Below are 18516 nucleotides of genomic sequence, written 5' to 3'. Positions count from 1 at the left end.
CTCATTTGTTAACTGGGGACTACCTGTATTTTGCCAGCATTTGGCTCCACCCACACCATGCCATGGTCACGCACACTTTTTTCCGCTTCGCACTGTGCATGACGCTATGTTCAGTGTTGGAGACATGCACATTTTTCGCCGCAGCGCATGGACATGGGGGCGGGCACAGCAACCAGTGGGTGGGCCCAGGGGGGGGCCAGGCTTGATGATGTGTGAGGGGCCCCAAAATTTCTGATGGCGGCCCTGATTTTATTTCATTATTATTATTAAAATTCATTTATAAGGTGCTAAAAAATGACCCAGTGTTGTACAGTAGATGGTGGAGACATTACAACCAGTGATGATCAAAAATGCTAATATTCTTTTTGCATTAATTTTCTCGAAAACTATGTTATAGACTATTTTTTAGCGAAAACATTTTAATATTTTTCAAGTTTTTTGTGAATTTTTATGAGAAAATACTGATTGTTTGCGTTTTTGTGTAAAAATTGTTCTGATAACAATATAGTTGTTATGCATTTCCACGTAAAAAATATAGATTTTTGTGTTTTTTCAGGAAAAAATATTTATTTTTGCGTTTATCAAGATTTTTAAAAAAAAATGTTTCAGAAAATTTTCTCAAATGGTAAATAGCATTTTTCGATGTGAAAATCGAAAATTTGCAAACAACACTGATTACAACTAACCACATCCGGACCTTGCTAATTGAACTCTATGACCTGTTTGTGACCTGTTATCCCTGCCAGAGTGTAGATTTCCATTACCACATCGTAGAATACCGCCACTACCGCCAGTGGCGCCGCTCCCCCCACGCTGCAGCCCACTCACTCTGCTGTCGGTATGACAGCAGAGCTCCGTGAGCCGGTAAGGAGCCAATTTAATTGTCTCCTAAGGCCTGGAACCCACTAGAAAGGACAAAGCTCTATGCCAATCACTAGCGATTTGTGATAGTGCTCTGCAATCGATTTTGGGAGCGATTTCCCTGCTCCTATACAATTCATTAGAATGGAAAAGCTCCCAAAATGCTGCATGTCCTGCAAATGCGATTTCCTTAATCACAATCACTCTAGTGAATTCAGTCCCATCCATTTACATTGGCAGAGCATTTATGGAAATTGCTAGTGATTGAAAGCACTCCCTAAATCAGGGGTCTCAAACTCGCGGCCCACGGGCCATTTGCGGCCCTCGATACAATATTTTGTGGCACTCGCCGGCAAAAGCTTCCTTATAGTTTGCTTCAGTGCTCCCAAGTAATCCGCCGCACCCCCGCCGCTAAACGAGGGCTGCAGAGCCCCCAAATCGCCCGGGGGGCAATCCGCCGGCATTTCCTGGAAGGGACAGAGCTTTCAGCTTCAGCTCTGCCCCTCCTGATCGCCGCCTCTCCCCACCCCTCTCTGTGAAGGAAGAGTGAGAGGGGCGGGCAGAGGCGGCGATGCGCCGCGATTGTAAAATTCCTTATGCGGCCCAGCCTCATCCTGACCATGCCTCCTGCGGCCCCCCAGGTAAATTAAGTTAATTGAGACCCCTGCCCTAAATGCTCAAGAAAAAAAAAACACTCTAGTGGGTTCCAGGCCTGACCGTGTGATCACTGTGTTTAGCGGTGATTGGCTCACAGTGATCACAGGGCCAGGAGATAATGAAATTGGCTTCTGACCGGCTTATGGAGCTTTGCTGTCGTACTGACAGCAGAGGGAATTGGCTTCAGCAATGGGAGAGTGGCGTGAATGGCAAGAGAGACAAGTCCGTGTGGCGCGACATCGGTGAGCCCAGTTTTAAGACCAAAAAGTCTCTGGTCCTTAAGGGGCCAGAGACTGTATGTCCAAAAGTGTTTAAACAATGATACATATGGAGGAACATTATAGCGTGGTGACCATTGCTATTTCATTGAATATACGAGAGGCAGAGGGAGTGGTAAATCATATAAAGTCCTTCAAAAGTTAAGAGATAAGTGAATGCAGCCATTTTTTTTATATAATTTTTGCAAAAGAATTTCGCATTTTCACCCAGATGAGAACATATGCAAAAACTTTAGGGCACAGGAAAGACACATTTGCAGTTGTAATTTCATCAGCTTTAATCAGAGCATCAAGATCTTTGACTGCTTCAGGTGTTAGGGTTGGCAGACCCAGACTCCACAGAAAGTTCTCGATGTCATCATTTTCTCACCCCAATGTATAGATCTGAGTAGAAGCTGGAAAAAGCATCAGCTATCTCCAGGTATGTAGAGTAGGTTTTACCTGATGGGGTAATTATAGTAGGGATAGCCATAGCGTCCTAAGAGGAACTTTAACAAATATGTCAATACTTTACTACATTTATTCCCAAATTCAAGATATCTCTGGGACTGGATAATATCTATACATTTAGTCCTTTTTTTTTCCAATAAAGCAAAATCTGCAGTAGTATTCTATGTGCTATGTGCCAGTTAGTATAATTTGCACCAGTGGAGGCAGATATCAATGGGATCTGGATTTTTTTTTTTTAATTATTTTAGGGCTATTTCATTTAGGCCTTGTTTCCATCTGTCTGCTTCTATCCGCTTTTTTTCAGCACATCAATGTTACAGATTGATACATGTTGCTGAAAAGCGGACAGAAGCGCATAGATGGAAACGAGGCCTAAGTCTAATATGGGGTATAGAAGCATAGAAGGCTTCTCTAAGGACTGCTTTGCCCGCATCCCAGCATACATGCTACCCAGTCGTGTCCCTGTTCAGACACCAATATTCCACTTTACTCACCTGACATTTGTTAAGAATCATTTTGTCCTCTAGCCAGCAGGAGCCTGTGCACCATAGAGATGAGGGATTGGTGGAGCGATGAAAACACAACTTTAAGCCTAGTGGAGAATGATCAGCTATATCATAAGACAGGTAAGTGACCCTGTCAACCAGCGGGAGAATGTCTGTGGAGCAAAGACGTCTATTCTATTCATTGTCTTGTAAGAATCTTAAAGACAATAGAATACTTTCCTATCTGGATGCTTCCATCACCAGATGTCATATAAATTATATATATCTTTGCAGCCAAACAGGGAGTGTCCTGCAACTCTTACTGAGTCTGTCTAAAGCAGGGTTCCGAACTGCATGGAAGTCTCCGACCAAGAGAAGGGGTCCCTCCAGAAATTGGTGCACTTTTCCCATAAGATCATTTACCATTTGAACATTAAAAGGAGGTGGAACATAAAGTATCTATCTATCTATCTATCTATCTATCTATCACAAATGGGCTTTATGCGTATGTAAGTGTACCTGTGGGTGCTAGGTGGAGTAATCAGAGAGTTTGTCAAATCCGGCTCAACGGTTCCTGATGGTAGTGTTGGGCTGGACTCAATGGATCCTGGTGGTGGTGGGCTGGGCTTAATGGCTCCTGGTGATGGTGGGTTCGGCTCCATGGCTCCTGGTGGTGGTGGCCTGGGCTCCATGGCTCCTGGTGGTGGTGGGCTGGGCTCCATGGCTCCTGGTGGTGGTAGTGGGCTGGGCTCCATGGCTGGTGGTGGTGGTGGTGGGCTGGGTTCCATGGCTCCTGGTGGTGGTGGGCTGGGCTCCATGGCTCCTGGTGGTGGTGGTGGGCTGGGCTCCATGGCTCCTGGTGGTGGTGGGCTGGGCTTCATGGCTCCTGGTTGTGGGCTGGGCTCAATGGCTCCTGGTGGTGGTGGCTGGGCTCAATGGCTCCTGGTGGTAGTGGGCTGGGCTCAATGGCTCCTGGTAGTGGTGGCCTGGGTAAGGTCATCCTTCCAGCCTTTGTCTGTGATCCGTGATTAACTGGAGCTGGAACACTGAGTGCTCTGCTGTGTGTGGTGAGCAAGTTGAACAGCTGCAGTTGTCTCAGAGTGGGTAGAGCGTGTCCTTACTGTGAGTAGTGTTACGGTTTGTAGTGTAGGCCAAATAACCATTACTGTCAGGTTTTTTTTTTTTAATAAAAAAAAAAAAAGATTTTGTGCAGATTGACTTTGTGGTGGGATTAATAAATATAGTTAGATCAAAAAAAAATTGATGGTGTGTGGATGGACTACTGCCGTGAAGGATAGGCCGAATTGGTTGGCATTTTGGTATTCCAGGAACGTGTTTAGGTCATCCCGGCTGCCTCTCCATGTACACCACCGATGAATCTCTTATGGAGGACCTCATTATGACCCATATGCAATTCTCTTTTTCTCCTGATTTTTCTACTAGGTGAAAATGTTAAACTTGTCAATAAAGTGACTTTTAAGCCATCAGAAAGCAATACAATACTCAAAATGATCTTGATAGCACTTTGTCACCATTTTTTAGGTACATTTTTAATTTTAAAGTGCTTAAAAGTTATTTTAAAGAGAAGATGAAAATTATCTCCTAGGAAATAACTCAGAAGAAAAAGTTAATTGCATATGGGCCAATGTGTATATAAGTGAACTAGCTGGACGCCCGACGTTGCCCGGGTACGTATTTGGCGGGTGTTGGCCCCGCCCCCCTTTCCTAACCCTAACAAACAATTACTTAATTACTTAATGACCAAGTTTGTGAGCTTTGCGGTCTTTGGCATCAATAATTTGCATTGAAATAAAATAAATCTGATTGGATGTGGCTTCACCCCTTTTCTGAATTTGACCCTAAATCACCCAATGACCAAGTGTACCAGGTACAGGTGATTAACAGTGCAAGAGGCTTGTGCCATTAACAGTGCAAGAATGGCAACAAATGAATATTCCCCTTAAAAATCAATAGGTGGATTTTGATTGGCTTTTGTACGTTCCACCCACCTCTCTGAATATTAATCCCAGTCACCCAGTGACCAACTGTGCAAAGTTTGAGAACCCAGTGTAAGAATGGCTGCAGTTTACATTTTCTCCACCCACTGATTTCCTGACATTGTTCGGGTATGTATTTGGCTGGTGTTGGCTCCGCCTACTTTTTCTAACCCTAACACAAAATTACTCAATGACCAAGTTTGTGCGCTTTGCGGTCTTTGGCATCAATAATTTGCATTGAGATTAAACAAATCTGATTGGCTGTTTGTGGCTCCACCCCTTTGTCTAAATTTGAACCCCAGTCACCCAATGGCCAACTGTACCAGGTTTAAGGCTTGTGCCATTAACAGTGCAAGAATGGCAGCAATTACATATTCCCCTTGAAAATCAATAGGTGAATTTTGATTGTCTTTTGTAGGCTCCACCCACTTTTCTGAATATTAATCCCAGTCACCCAGTGACCAATTGTGCAAAGTTTGAGAACCCTACCATTAACAGTGTAAGAATGGCTGCAGTTTTTACACATTTTCTCAGTGAAATGTGTATTTGTCTCCGCCCACTGGTGTATTGCCCGATTATGTATTTGGCTGGTGTTGGCTGCGCCCACTGTTCCTAAACTTAACACACAATTACTCAATTACTTAATGACCAAGTTTGTGAGCTTTGCGGATTTTAGCACCCATAACTTGCATTAAAATGAAACAAATAAGATTGTTTGTGGCTCCACCCCCTTTTATCAATTTAAACCCCAGTCACCCAATGATCAACTGTACCAGGTTTGAGGCGTGTGCCAATAACAGTGCAAGAATGGCAGCAATGAAATATTCCCCTGAAAAATCAATAGGTAATTTTTGATTGGCTTTTGTAGGCTCCACCCACCTTTCTGAATATTAATCCCAGTCACCCAGTAATTAACTGTGCAAAGTTTGAGAACCCTACCATTAACAGTGTAAGAATGGCTGCAGTTTACATTTTCCAGTAAAATTTGTATTTGTCTCCACCCACGTATGACCCCGTGTTGCCCGCTTATGTATTTGGCTAGTGTTGGCTGTGCCCACTTTTCTAACCCTCACACACAATTAATCAATTACTCAATTACCAAGTTTGTGATCTTTGCGGTCTTTGGCATCAAAAATTTGCATTGGAATGAAACAAATCTAATTGGCTGTTTGTGGCTCCACCCCCCTTTCTCAAATTGAACCCTAGTCACCCAATGATCAACTGTACCAGGTTTGAGGCTTGTGCCATTATCAGTGCAAGAATGGCAGCAATGTAAATATTCCCCTTGAAAATCAATAGGTGAATTATGATTGGCTTTTGTAGGCTCCTCCCACCTTTCTGAATATTAATCCCAGTCACCCAGTGACCAATTGTGCAAAGTTTGAGAACCCTATCATTAACAGTGTAAGAATGGCTGCAGTTTACATTTTCCAGTGAAATTTGTATTTGTCTCCGCCCCCTTTTTGGTAATGAGAATAAAAAGTATCTTATACTTTATTCCAGGTAATGTACTATGTGTGTGCCAAATTTCATTCAAATCCGTTCAGCCATTTTTGCGTGATCGAGCAACAAACATCCAAACATCCGAACTTCCCCATTTATTATATTAGTAGGATTGCTCACTAGTTACACACTATGGCCCATATGCAATTCACTTTTTCTCCTGAGTTTTCTCCTAGGTTAGATTTTTAAACTTGTCAACAAAATGCCGTTTAAACCCACAGAAGGCAAAAAACTGCTCAAAATAATTCAGATTTTTCACCAACTTTGTGGTACTTTTTTAGTTGAAAAGTGTTGGAACGTGATTTAAAATCAAATTTGAAAAATTATCTCCTAGGAGAAAACTCACGTGAAAAAGAGAATTGCATATTGCCCAATTTCCTTTTTGAAGCGAGGGCGCTGTACTCTCAATAAATGTGTTGTGAAATAAACCTTATATGTATCCATTGACACACTAAATGCTTTCTCCAGGACCTTCCTGTCCTGTTTCCTCCTGCACACAGACTGCATACAACCGCTTTCACTGCCACACGCTCTCCCCCAGCTGCTGCTGTTCACCCTGCTCGCTGCACAGCAGAGCATACTGTTGCACACAGAGTAACAGCTCCAGCTGATCCACCCTGCACATAAACCTAGGCTGAAGGGAGGACCTCGCCTGCCCACCACCAGTCTCCAAGTTAGTGGTACAAAGCGAGCTTGCTGCATAGCCTATACAGGTTTTCAGCCAACCACACAGGCTGTATTCACTTTTTGATATTCTTCTGAGAGTGTGCATACCATTTTGTCATCATATCACAAACAGGCAACATTCAAGTGTTTGGCTACAAAGTTACCCTTACTGTGTACTCTGACCTCCATAATCTTACCTGTTTCACGTGATGTTCGCATAACTTTGTGCTGACGTTAGCGGTGAATTGCAGAGCCCCCGTACATGCTTTTGTCACCAAAATGGCTACCTATGTCAAGGGGAATAGTGAGAATACTTAGAAAAAAATGATTTTAAATATGTAAAGGACATTTTTTTTTAAACAATCATTTTTCTGAGTTAAAAAAAATCCTTTACATTTTTTAAAATTGATTGTCTCAAAAACTACAAAGTCTTTTTTGAAAAATTCTTCACAAAAACCAATGCACATGACAGGTGAGTAGCCCTGCTCTGCCACCGCCCAAGTTCCCCACCCTGCATGCAACACCAAAGGGGCAGCGACAGTGAACCCCATTTATATGAAAGTGATGACAAATTACGAATGGATTACACAAAATCAATAGAATTTCCAAATTGTAATTACATATATAATTACATATAGCCATAATTGTCAAAATGTATGTGAAATTTTGTGAAATCGTAACTAGCAGATTACAATCATCACTTATTGCCAAAGCAAGAAGAAATGGGGGTCATGAAATGGGTGAGTCCTGGGGGTTGGGGTGGGATAGAGGTATAATGGGAAATCTCTGAGGGTCCCCTATTTTTAGTTTTGGCACAGTCTAATCTTCCTAGGTTTGTACTTTTATATTTGCAGGCCGCTCTACTTTAGTAAAAACAATAAGAAGCATTCTGCATTCAGTAGGAACTTCACTATTGTGTCATGTAGAGTCCTGGTAGGGGTGAGGCATTTCCAGCAGAGAACAATGATGTATATCTCTGGCCACTTCGGATTCTGGCCTGTCAAAACTAGAAGTGGTCGTGCACATGCGGCCAGTGTTAGAAATGAAATACTCCCGGCCGCATAAATATCTTGCTGCGGCCAAATGTTTTAAAGTCCCAGGGTGAATTGATTCCCCTGGCGGCAGGGCAATGTGACCAGATGAAGCCGCCTCTTCGGCTCTGCCTCCTCCCCTTCCCCTCTGCCCCTCCCCTATGCAGCTGCGGCAGCTGGGAACCACACATGTCCCCGATCGTTCGTAGCGGCAGGGAAGCAGAGCGGGAAGATATTGCTTCTGCCAGCACCCGCTCTGCAGAGGAACAAATGGCAGGATTCCCTGCCGCTATGAACAGCTCTGGGGGACACGCATGTTCCTGGCTGCCAAAGCTGCATAGAAGGGGGCAGGGGGGGGGGGGAGGCAGAGCCAAAGTGGCGGCTTCATCTGTGTCACATGCCGTGTGAGGGGAATCGATTAATTTATGCCGCTGGGATTTTAAAACATTTTGGCCGCAGCGAGACACTTATGTGGCCAGGAGTATTTCATTAACACTGGCCGCATGTGCACGGCCACTTCGCGTTATGACTGGCCAGAACCTGAAGTGGCTAGACTTCGGGTTCAGAATGCTCCCCTTACGGGAGCGTATTCAGTTTGCTAAGGCTGTAAGTGTGCAGGCCCAGAATGCTCCCACCTACGGGAGGGTATTTAGTTTGCTCAGGCAGTAAGTGTGCAGGCGCAGAATGCTTCCACCTACGGGAGCGTATTCAGTTTGCTAAGGCTGTAACTGTGCAGGCGCAGAATGCTCCCACCTACAGGAGTGTATTCAGTTTGCTAAGGCTGTAACTGTGCAGGCGCAGGATGCTCCCACCTACAGGAGGGTATTCAGTTTGCTAAGGCTGTAACTGTACAGGCGCAGAATGCTCCCACCTACAGGAGCGTATTCAGTTTGCTAAGGCTGTAACTGTGCAGGCACAGAATGCTCCCACCTACAGGAGTGTAATCAGTTTGCTAAGGCTGTAACTGTGCAGGCGCAGAATGCTCCCACCTAGAGGAGCGTATTCAGTTTGCTAAGGCTGTAACTGTGCAGGCGCAGGATGCTCCCATCTACAGGAGCGTATTCAGTTTGCTAAGGCTGTAACTGTGCAGGCGCAGAATGCTCCCATCTACAGGAGAGTATTCAGTTTGCTAAGGCTGTAACTGTGCAGGCGCAGAATGCTCCCACCTACGGGAGCGTATTTAGGTGGCGCGTGTAGCCGGTACCGTGCATGCGCAGAAGAAGAAGAATGGAGCAGCCCATGGCCTACAGGGGGGCTGGAGGAAGCCCAAGCTAAATTTAGATGCTTAGGTTTATAAAGACTCAAGTTTTCTTTAACTACTTCAGCTCCCTTGCTACGCATATCTATGCCCCTGTAAACTTCACTTCAGGCCCAGGGTCGTAGATATGCATATTGTTTACTTATCGTCACCACTCGTGTGTCTACCGATCGTCGTGTGTCTCCCAATCGCATTTGCCACATTCCTGTACTTCCGAGATCGAGGAATAGGTAACAGCTGTTACTAACCTCGATCATAGTGCCTGTGATGAATCAGAGCTTCTGGCAGCAGCGTAACTTACGATTAAAAAAAACAACAACCCAGTAAACACAATGTATACACTTAGTTCTGTGTTCTATTTAGAACACAGAAGTTAGTGTAGCTGTAATGATTGGTGTAGCAAACGTCTGGTTATTGTGTGATCTGCAGTATCACCAATAAATCAGACACTATACCACCAATAATGCAAGTATAGCTAACAAGGTAATTGCAAGTGTATAGTGCTTGGAGCAACAGTAATACTGATTAGTTTTGGCAGAACCTCACCAGAGGAGCTGGTGGGTACTATCAGTAATGAACCTCACCAGTGACAAGGGCTCACTGGTGAGTGGAGTGGTCAGACAGATCGGTTCGGCAACAGACAGGAGGATACAGTACAAAATCGGCAGGCAAAAGGATAGAGATATTTCAGGCAGAGTCAGCAACAGGATCAGATGGGCTAAAGTACAGAATCGTTTAGCATAGGAGTAGTTAGAAGAGAGCCAGAGTCATACACAGGTAATCAAGCAATAATAACAATAGTAGTAATAATTCCTAGTCTTGTGTGAAATCCCTGGTTTCCTCCCAGAACAAAGCACACCGGAACTATCTAAGGTCTGAGTGCTCACACGAAGAATTCGCAACAGCAGAGAGTTTGCAAGTGATTCTCGGAGGCTTAAGAAGCGGAGGAGACCCCTCGGCCACGCTCACACCCATTAGCCAATCAGGACATGCCAAGAGTCTCCTCTGACGTCAGCCGACCGGCAGGTCAGCTGACGCGCCTTCTCGCCGCATAAAGTTCCTGTCTGTGCGGCGCGCGCGCGCGACAAAGCCACTCTATGAGCCACTGACAATCCCCTCCTCGGCGTGCTAGTCGCCAGAGGGACAGGAGAAACACGCGACAGAGAAGCCGAAGCAGCTGCGGGGGCATCCTGACTGCCTGCAGCTGCGTCTACAGAGAATGTTACAGTAGCACCATCAGATGGCCAAAAAGTAAAATACACCCAAATACACTGTCACTTAGCAAAATAAAATACATTTTTTATTATTTTTTAACTTCTTCCACCCCAACCCCAGAGTTACCAAAATAAAATACATTATGTTAAAAAAATACATCATTTAAAAAAATAAAAAAAACCTACATAAATAGTTACTTTAGGGACTTTTTTTAATATGTATGTCATGGGGGCATATTACTGTTGTTTTTGTAAATAAAGGCTTGTAAATATTATTATAATATATAAAAAACTCCACTAAACCGAAAAAGAGACACCTTTATTTCCAAATAAAATATTATCATCATACATTGTACTGGGGACACAATTTAAATGTTGTCATAAAAGGGACAATGGGCAAATAAAATGTGTCTGTTTCATCATCAATAGCTTAATTTATTTTTAAGCTACAATGGCTAATAGCTGAGAAATGGTGAATGTTTTCAATCATATTTTTTTTTTCTTCTGCCCTGCAAAATGCATATAAAATAAAATAATTCCTAGCAAACATACTGCTCATAGAAAGCCTAGTTTGTCCCTCAAAAAAAAAAAAAAAAAAAAAAAATATATAGATTATTTCAGTAGCGGTAAGTAGCGATAAAATTATTGGCAAATGAATGGGAGGAGCGTGAAAATTGCTCTAGTATTGAAGGGGGAAAAGCCTGTGGTATTAAAGTGGTTAAAGATGATTTTAGTTTAAATAGTTTTATAATTCATATGTGTCTAATTATTAACTTTTTGTCATGAACAGATGACAGTGAAGGTTCGTCACAAGAGGACAGGGAGACTCAGAGATCTCACGGTGGGCCAGGTAAGAGACTATGGCCTCGATTCATCATTCTCTTTGAGATAACTTTTTCCAGTTTGTTAAATTACCGAATTCGAAGTTTAGCGATTTCTAGTTGTATTCATCAAGGTTTTTCCTCATTCGGTGTGAATTCGATAACAATTCGGTAACCATTCGGTAACGTGTCGATATTTCCATTTTACAGTGGTACTTTAACACAAGGCCATAAGATTCCCATGGAATTGTGGGTAAAAGGCAGTCCTTTGAGCACTACGTAGCAACATTCTGAATAGGGCTTTACACCTGGACCAGGATTCTGGAAGTGGTTGGGACAATCCCACAATTCGATAGGAGCCTTTTCTAAAACATTATAGTGCAGCTAGCAAATTAGTTAACCCTGACACTGCCTGTGTTCTCTTACAAGATGATTCAAGAGAAATGCAGATGTCCTGGTATAGCAAATAAATCTATTCTCTTACAAATTTATATGGTTGCAGACCTTATTCTTGCCCTTCTGCGCCTTTGAATCACTCTCAGCTGATACATAACCACTTCAAATGGCTCCATCTTCTCTGTCAGCAATGGTCTGACAGGAATAACGACAGAGCAGTGAAGGAGATAACTAATCCTAAATGTAACGCTAAACCACGCCCACTTTCTTTTTCATGAATTGCACTTTATTCCGTTTTAGCGAATCGTTACCGAATCGTTACCGAATGTTCGCTAACAGCTGTAGATAACTTTGATGAATCCTGAAATGAAGTTAACAAATTCGGTATTTTACCAAACTGTTGTTAACAAATTTGCTAAGTGTTGATGAATCGAGGCCTATGGCCTCAATTCACTAAGCTTATCTCCTGTCTTTAATAACTCTTCTAGAATGGTCACCATGGTGATAAGGCATGTAGTATTCAGGAAACATTTTACCTCAGGCAAACCTAAAGTTAACTCTTCTGTCTTTAAGTTAACTCTTCAATCCTTAAAATAACTCCAGAGTTAAAGACAGTGGCTTCAATTCATCAAGCATTACCGCATTCGGTAATGCTGAAAACAGCTGAGTTAACGGAGCACTTAAGAAAATGTTAATTCATCAAAGCTGTTACCGAATGAGAAGCTGAAATCACAGAGCAATGAGATAAATTACCGACTTGTGCTCAACACATGTCAGCAAATGTCAGTAAATGTTAATTCATCAAGGTTACCACATTCGCTAGCACATTCGGTGTTTATCTCCAGCTCTCCCCTGTCCTTACAGGCTTCGAAAGCCTTCTGTGTGAATGTTTTCATGATTAACAGGAGCAGGCAGCCAATAGAAACAGCCCCTGTTCTCCTGCAAGTGCTGCTGATAGGTCACACAGGCTTCTCCACACAAGCTTCCAGACCTCCCAGGCAGTGAGCAGAGAGAACGGGACAAAAGATATCCCCAGATGTCCTTCGGTGGTTTAACCCTTTGAGTCCCTGTTTGAATATACAAAGATGCATGTGGTGAAATCACCAAGCATGGCATTTGTAAAGTCTCCAGGAAGTTTATCTACGTTGTGGCAAATAAGTAAAATGTTAAGAAACACTGATGGACAGATTCAGAGCAGCAGAGGCAGTATAAGTAACAGTAAATATAACACACGTTTACATGTAAAGGGATGTCTGGATGCCTTCTATTGTTATCAGCTTGTAACAACACAGAGACATTCCAAGCTGCTCTGCACCACTCTGCCATTATCTAACAGCCTTTGATGAACTGAAGCCGTAGTACTTCGGTAACTTAACGAACCTCTACCACACATGGGAAAATATTGATGAATTAGCACAGTGAAGTGTAAAATACCGAATGCGGTATTTTAAGGACTGGGATTTTGTTATCGAACACCCTTTGATGAATTGAAGCCATTCTGTTTATTAACTGCACGTGAAAATAACTACAGAGGAGGTAAATTAACTACAGAGGAGGTAACTTAACTACAGAGGAGGTAACTTAAGGAATGAAGAGATAAGATAACTCTCTCTTATGTGGAGGTAAGTTTTCTCTTGCCTTATTATCTCCAGCATGATCTTAGTGAATTGAGACCAATATCTATTCTACGAATGCTGTTTATAGAGTGTTAATACTTACTGAACTTTTTACCTGATACTGTATTTTTTGGACTATAAGACTAACTTTTTCCCCCCAAAAGTGGGAGAAAAAAGTCACTGCATCTTATAGTCCAAATGCAGGGAGTTCCTGACTTGTGAACGCCTGCCAATACCAACCTCCAACCTGCTGCAATGTCGGGGACTTCCTGTACTGTGCCCATGCAGAGGAGGTCACAGGGGGACAAATGGAGGACACAGGGACACAAAAGGGTATGGAGGCGGACACAAGGAGGACAGAGGCGGACACAGGAGGACACAAGGGGGGCAGAGGAAGACACAGGGAAGAGGTACAAGGGGGCATAAGGTACAAAGGGGGCATAATCCACAAGTTGCCCCTTTACCATGGATGCTCCAGGTTTAGTCTATATATTATTTCCCTGGTTTTTGTCCTCTAAACCTCGGTGTGTCTTATTGTCAGGAGCATCTTATAGTCTGAAAAATACGGTAATCAGTATTATTGTGCATTGGTGCTAAAGATATTATTGTTATTGTCTATTAACCTCTTGCTTACAAAGAGTCTCTGGCCCCTTGATGACCAGAGACTACTGGTACCAAAAATGTCTCCTACAGACGTATCGCTGCACGGACCCACCACTCCCACCGTTCACGCTGCTCACCCATCACCACAGGCCCCCAGGGCCAGTATTGTACTCTGAACCACCCAAGGCCACTGTCAGCAGCCGCCTCCTTTCAGTATTGGTAGCCAGATAACACCCCTCCAGTATAGGTAGCCAGATCACTCCTCCCCCTTTCCCTCCAGTATAGGTAGCCAGATGACCCTTCCTCCAGTTTAGATAGACACCCTTGATCCTGAGGTTCCCTAGGCCATGTACTATGTGGCCTTGGCTTGAATCCGGCTCTGCAGGCCCCTCGCTCTGCTGTCGCCATGAGGGCAGAGCTCTATGAGCTTATCGGGGACGATTTCATTAGCTTCTGACCCTGTGATCAATGTGAGCCAATGAGTTTGCCTCACAGAATAACTTAAAGAGATGCTGCCCACACATTATGCACTGCTCTTTGAAGAAGGGATTGGGAGATGCCCTAAAGGAGTCATGAGGCAGAAACTTCCTTTAAAATTCCACAGCACACTCTTTATTGCAGAACTACAAGAGACATACACTGATCCACCCTGATAGATCACTAGAGGAAGGCAAACAACCAAGGCCCGATTTATAATTTTAATTTTTATGCCCCTAGGCCAAATATGTTGTGTCTCTCCTTCCTTGTGCAGTAGTGCCCCTCCCATGCCATGTACATACATTCCATGTAAAGCATTGCCCCTCCCATTCCATGTGCAGCCCCCTTCCATGTGTAACATCCATGTATAGCAGCGCCCCTCCCATTCCATGTTCAGCCCCCTCTTCCAAGTGTATCATCCATGTACAGCAGCCTCCCTCCCATCCCCACCATTCCATGTGTAACATCCAAGTACAGCAGCCCCCTCTCATTCCATGTGCAACTCCCTCTTCCATGTGTAACATCCAAATACAGCAGCCCCCCTCTCATTCCATGTGCAGCCCCCTCTTCCATGTGTAACATCCAAGTAAAGCAGCCCCCTCTCATTCCATGTGCAACTCCCTCTTCCATGTGTAACATCCAAATACAGCAGCCCCCCTCTCATTCCATGTGCAGCCCCCCTCTTCCATGTGTAACATCCAAGTAAAGCAGCCCCCTCTCATTCCATGTGCAACTCCCTCTTCCATGTGTATTATGCATGCACAGCAGCCTCTCAATTTCCATGTGCAGCCCCCCTCTTCCATGTACAGCAGCCCCCCTCTCATTCCATGTGCAGCCCCCTTCCATGTGTAACATCCATGTATAGCAGCGCCCTCCCATTCCAGTGAGACACAGTGAAAGGCACCCAGAAGAAACGGAAGGACCTCAAAGATAATGGGAGGCTGGAAACACCCCCCCCCCCCACCCGGAAGGCAAGAAACACTCCCCCCCTCCCCACCCGGAAGGCAAATCAAGAAATATTTTGCTGGGGTTGTTGCATTTTTTAGCATGTAGGATTGTCAGTGATACAAGCTCTACCCTTTTATCTATTATATGCAGGAGGACAACGCAGATGCAAGGATCCACGCAAAATATGGACACAATGTGGACTGTCCTGCCCACTCAACTGTAAGAACTATAAGAATCCGCCCAAAATGTGTCCCGCGTCCTGTGTCGCAGGCTGCGCCTGCAAGAGACCGTTTATTTTCAAGTACAAAGTCTCTGGTCCCTGTGTCCTCCCATGGCACTGTCCCAACCACCATCCCTTTAACATTCTATCTGCAGGACAAGAGGAATGTGGTGCCCACCAAGAATTCCAGACTCAAGGAACAGCCTGCCCAGACAACTGTGAGAACTATGGAGATGGGGGCAGACTATGTACCAAGAATTATGTGCCAGGCTGCTTCTGCCAGAAACCATATATTTTTCTGAGTGGAAAGTATGGTGCCTGTGTCCTCCCAGATGAATGTCCATCGAGATATAGTGAATACACATCCTGACCATAAATTAGGTGTTTATAACGCAGACCTGTCAGCAATACAGAGTTATGTAAAGCGCTGTGACTTTCTGCCAATAAAGATATAAGCATCCAACTGAAACGTGTCCTGAGTTTTGTACGTAGGCACTGGTGGGTCTCAGATTGTTGTGAGGTTACTGCTGATGACTGCTCTTCACTGCAGCATCACTAGTGAGATCTGGTCCTTTCCTGGCCTTCCTGGAGGAAGGTTGGGGCTGCCACTTCCACCATTGGGTGTCAGATATTATGACTGTTGCACATGGAGAGTTTCACAATCGGGTGATTTATAAAGTGTCAAAATGTCTCACTTTCGTTTTGATTTCTGATAGTTGTGTGCTTCTGTCCATATTTGTGAAACGTGACAATTTGTGTCTTTCACCAATGCATTACTGTGGAAAACTAGACGTGTTTTTTTTTCTCTTTTTATTAAACAGTCATCTTCAGCATTAAGCTACAAGCTGATTCACCGCAGACCAAGGTATTTATCCCCCTAAAATATCGGAGCAAAATTCCACGACCATTGAAGTCTCAGATTTTGCTGCCCGGAAGAGGCAGAGCTTTGCGCAGTAGCTCTGCCTCCAGTCCAATCTCCACCAATCTCCGCCTCTCCCCACCCTTCTCAGTAAAAGAAGACTGAGAGGAGCGGGGAGAGGCGGAGATCGGTGGAGATTGACGCGATAAGAGGCAGAGCTACTGCGCAAAGCTCTGCCTCTTCCGGGCAGCAAAATCTGAGACTTCTATGGTCCTGGAATTTTGCTCTGGTATTTCAGCGGGATAAATAGCTCGTTCTGACATGGGGATGCGGCGAATCAGCTTGTTTCTTAATGCTGAAGATGACAGATTAAAAAAATAAATTAATTGAGAGAAATATGGAGGCTAACGTATTTATTTCCTTTCAGATGATGCAAATTGCCTAGCTTTTCTGCTTATCTCCTGCCTCTAGTAGTTTAAGTCATAGACTCTGTTTCTGGTGTACGATTCAGACTACTGCAACCAAGAACATCAGCATAACTGCCAGGCAACTGGTGTTGATAAAAAGGAAATACATATGGCAGCCTCCATATCACTCTCACTTCTTGTTCCCTTCGAAGCAAACTGACGAGGGGAGGTAAAATCTGGATACTTGCCTCAGTAACGAGAAGCTTCTGGATGGTACAGAGACTAAGTTCCCAGATACACATCGAGCCCAAGCTTCCTCGAAATCATCCTCTGCTTCTTGTGGCTGAGCTCCTGTCCATGCGCAAGTGCATCTGTGCTGTGATTGCGTGAGTAAGGTCTGCACATGCCCAATAGGACAAAGCACTCATGCATGGCGGCAAACAGCCCGAAGCAGGTAACTTCAGTGCAGGGCGCTCTGCACCGAGCACCAAAACTGGGCACCGTCACAACAGTAATGCTATGATGTGCACCCCACGCAAGATTAATTTAGGGATTCGGCAATTGCCAGACCCCTAAATTACATCTTACTACAACTCGGAGGGGGAATAGTATTTAATGCCATTTGGGGAGGCAGGGAGAGCTGAATGTCGGCTCGCCCTGCGCCCAAGTTACTGGCGGCCTCATAACACGTACGCAAACAGCCATGCACAAACATGCATTGTTTCTTCTGGGCATGCTTAGACCTTATTTGCTCATGCCCAGGACAGATGCCCTCACATATAGCAGGACTGTGGCCACTAGAAACATATTCATCCCATGGATCCAGGAAGCCTCTAGGTTATTCTTGGACATTCCACTACGTAGGTTTCCAGTTTTCCATTTAATCATCACTACAGTTATGCTTTAAAGCAATCAAAAGTAGTGATGAACATAATCTGCTAATTACGATTACGCCAAATTACGCATACATTTTCGCAATTACGCCTATACGTAATGACAAATTCGTAATTTAATTGACTTTCTGTAATAATTCATAATTATGCATGAATTTACACGTAATTTACCCGTAATTTCATTTGCGGTGAATTGCAAAGCCCCATACATGCTATTGCTACCAAAATTGCTACATGTGTTAAGAAGAATAGTGGGTACAAGTAACAAAAATAATTGTTCAAAAATAAGTTGTTTTTGAGAAAATTTTAAAAATACCCCCCAAAAAAGGTTTTTAAAGAAATTTTTCTGGTTTTAAAAAACATTTTTCTTTAATACATTTTTTTTTAAACACATTTACCCATGCATTACGCATGGGTGTAATTTCTGCTCACCACCAGGGATGCTCGGATACCCCTTTTTAAAATCCGAATTGCTTCGGATCCGGATAGCTAGAAATCTGGATCCGAATCGGATATCTGAATCCGAACATTCCGGTATCCGAATAGTATCGGATATCCGAACCCATTATCCGGGTAAATCCTAATTAATTTGGAAATCTGGATAGAAAACCGGAAGTGGCCTTTAAATTGCTTCCAAAACATTTTTTAGGGTAAATGAGGCATGTAGCATCATGTTTTTTTTTAAAGAGAAATACTAATTGATTATGTGGGGAGTTAAAATACAAAAAAAAAATGGCTGTAAATTAACATCACTAGGTTCCAGACAGCGGTCGTGCAGCCCACATTGGCCTCGATTCATCAACACTTAGCAAATTTGTTAACAACAGTTTGGTAAAATACCGAATTTGTTAACTTCATTTCAGGATTCATCAAAGT

The 18516-nt window shown here is 43.7% G+C and overlaps 1 protein-coding gene across 2 annotated transcripts in view; it reads left to right on the top strand.

The window, feature by feature from the left end:
• LOC137521949 (uncharacterized) overlaps window positions 1-15944 on the top strand; it is a 39108-nt gene extending 23164 nt beyond the window's left edge. Inside the window, exons 3-5 of one of the 2 annotated variants that reach the window (XM_068241906.1) lie at window positions 2774-2872; window positions 11191-11241; window positions 15412-15944. In XM_068241906.1, coding sequence (XP_068098007.1) covers window positions 2774-2872; window positions 11191-11241; window positions 15412-15851 — 590 coding nt within the window. In that variant the 3' untranslated portion in view covers window positions 15852-15944. Of the gene's footprint in view, window positions 1-2773; window positions 2873-11190; window positions 11251-15411 lie in introns of both variants that reach the window. The other variant, XM_068241905.1, reaches the window with a different exon arrangement.
• The last annotated feature ends 2572 nt before the right edge of the window (window positions 15945-18516 follow it).

This window comes from Hyperolius riggenbachi, chromosome 6 (assembly GCF_040937935.1).
Source record: "Hyperolius riggenbachi isolate aHypRig1 chromosome 6, aHypRig1.pri, whole genome shotgun sequence".
Classification (NCBI taxonomy): domain Eukaryota; kingdom Metazoa; phylum Chordata; class Amphibia; order Anura; family Hyperoliidae; genus Hyperolius; species Hyperolius riggenbachi.
Note: the sequence above shows the minus strand (reverse complement) of the source record. Positions and strands in the feature narration are given on the sequence as shown.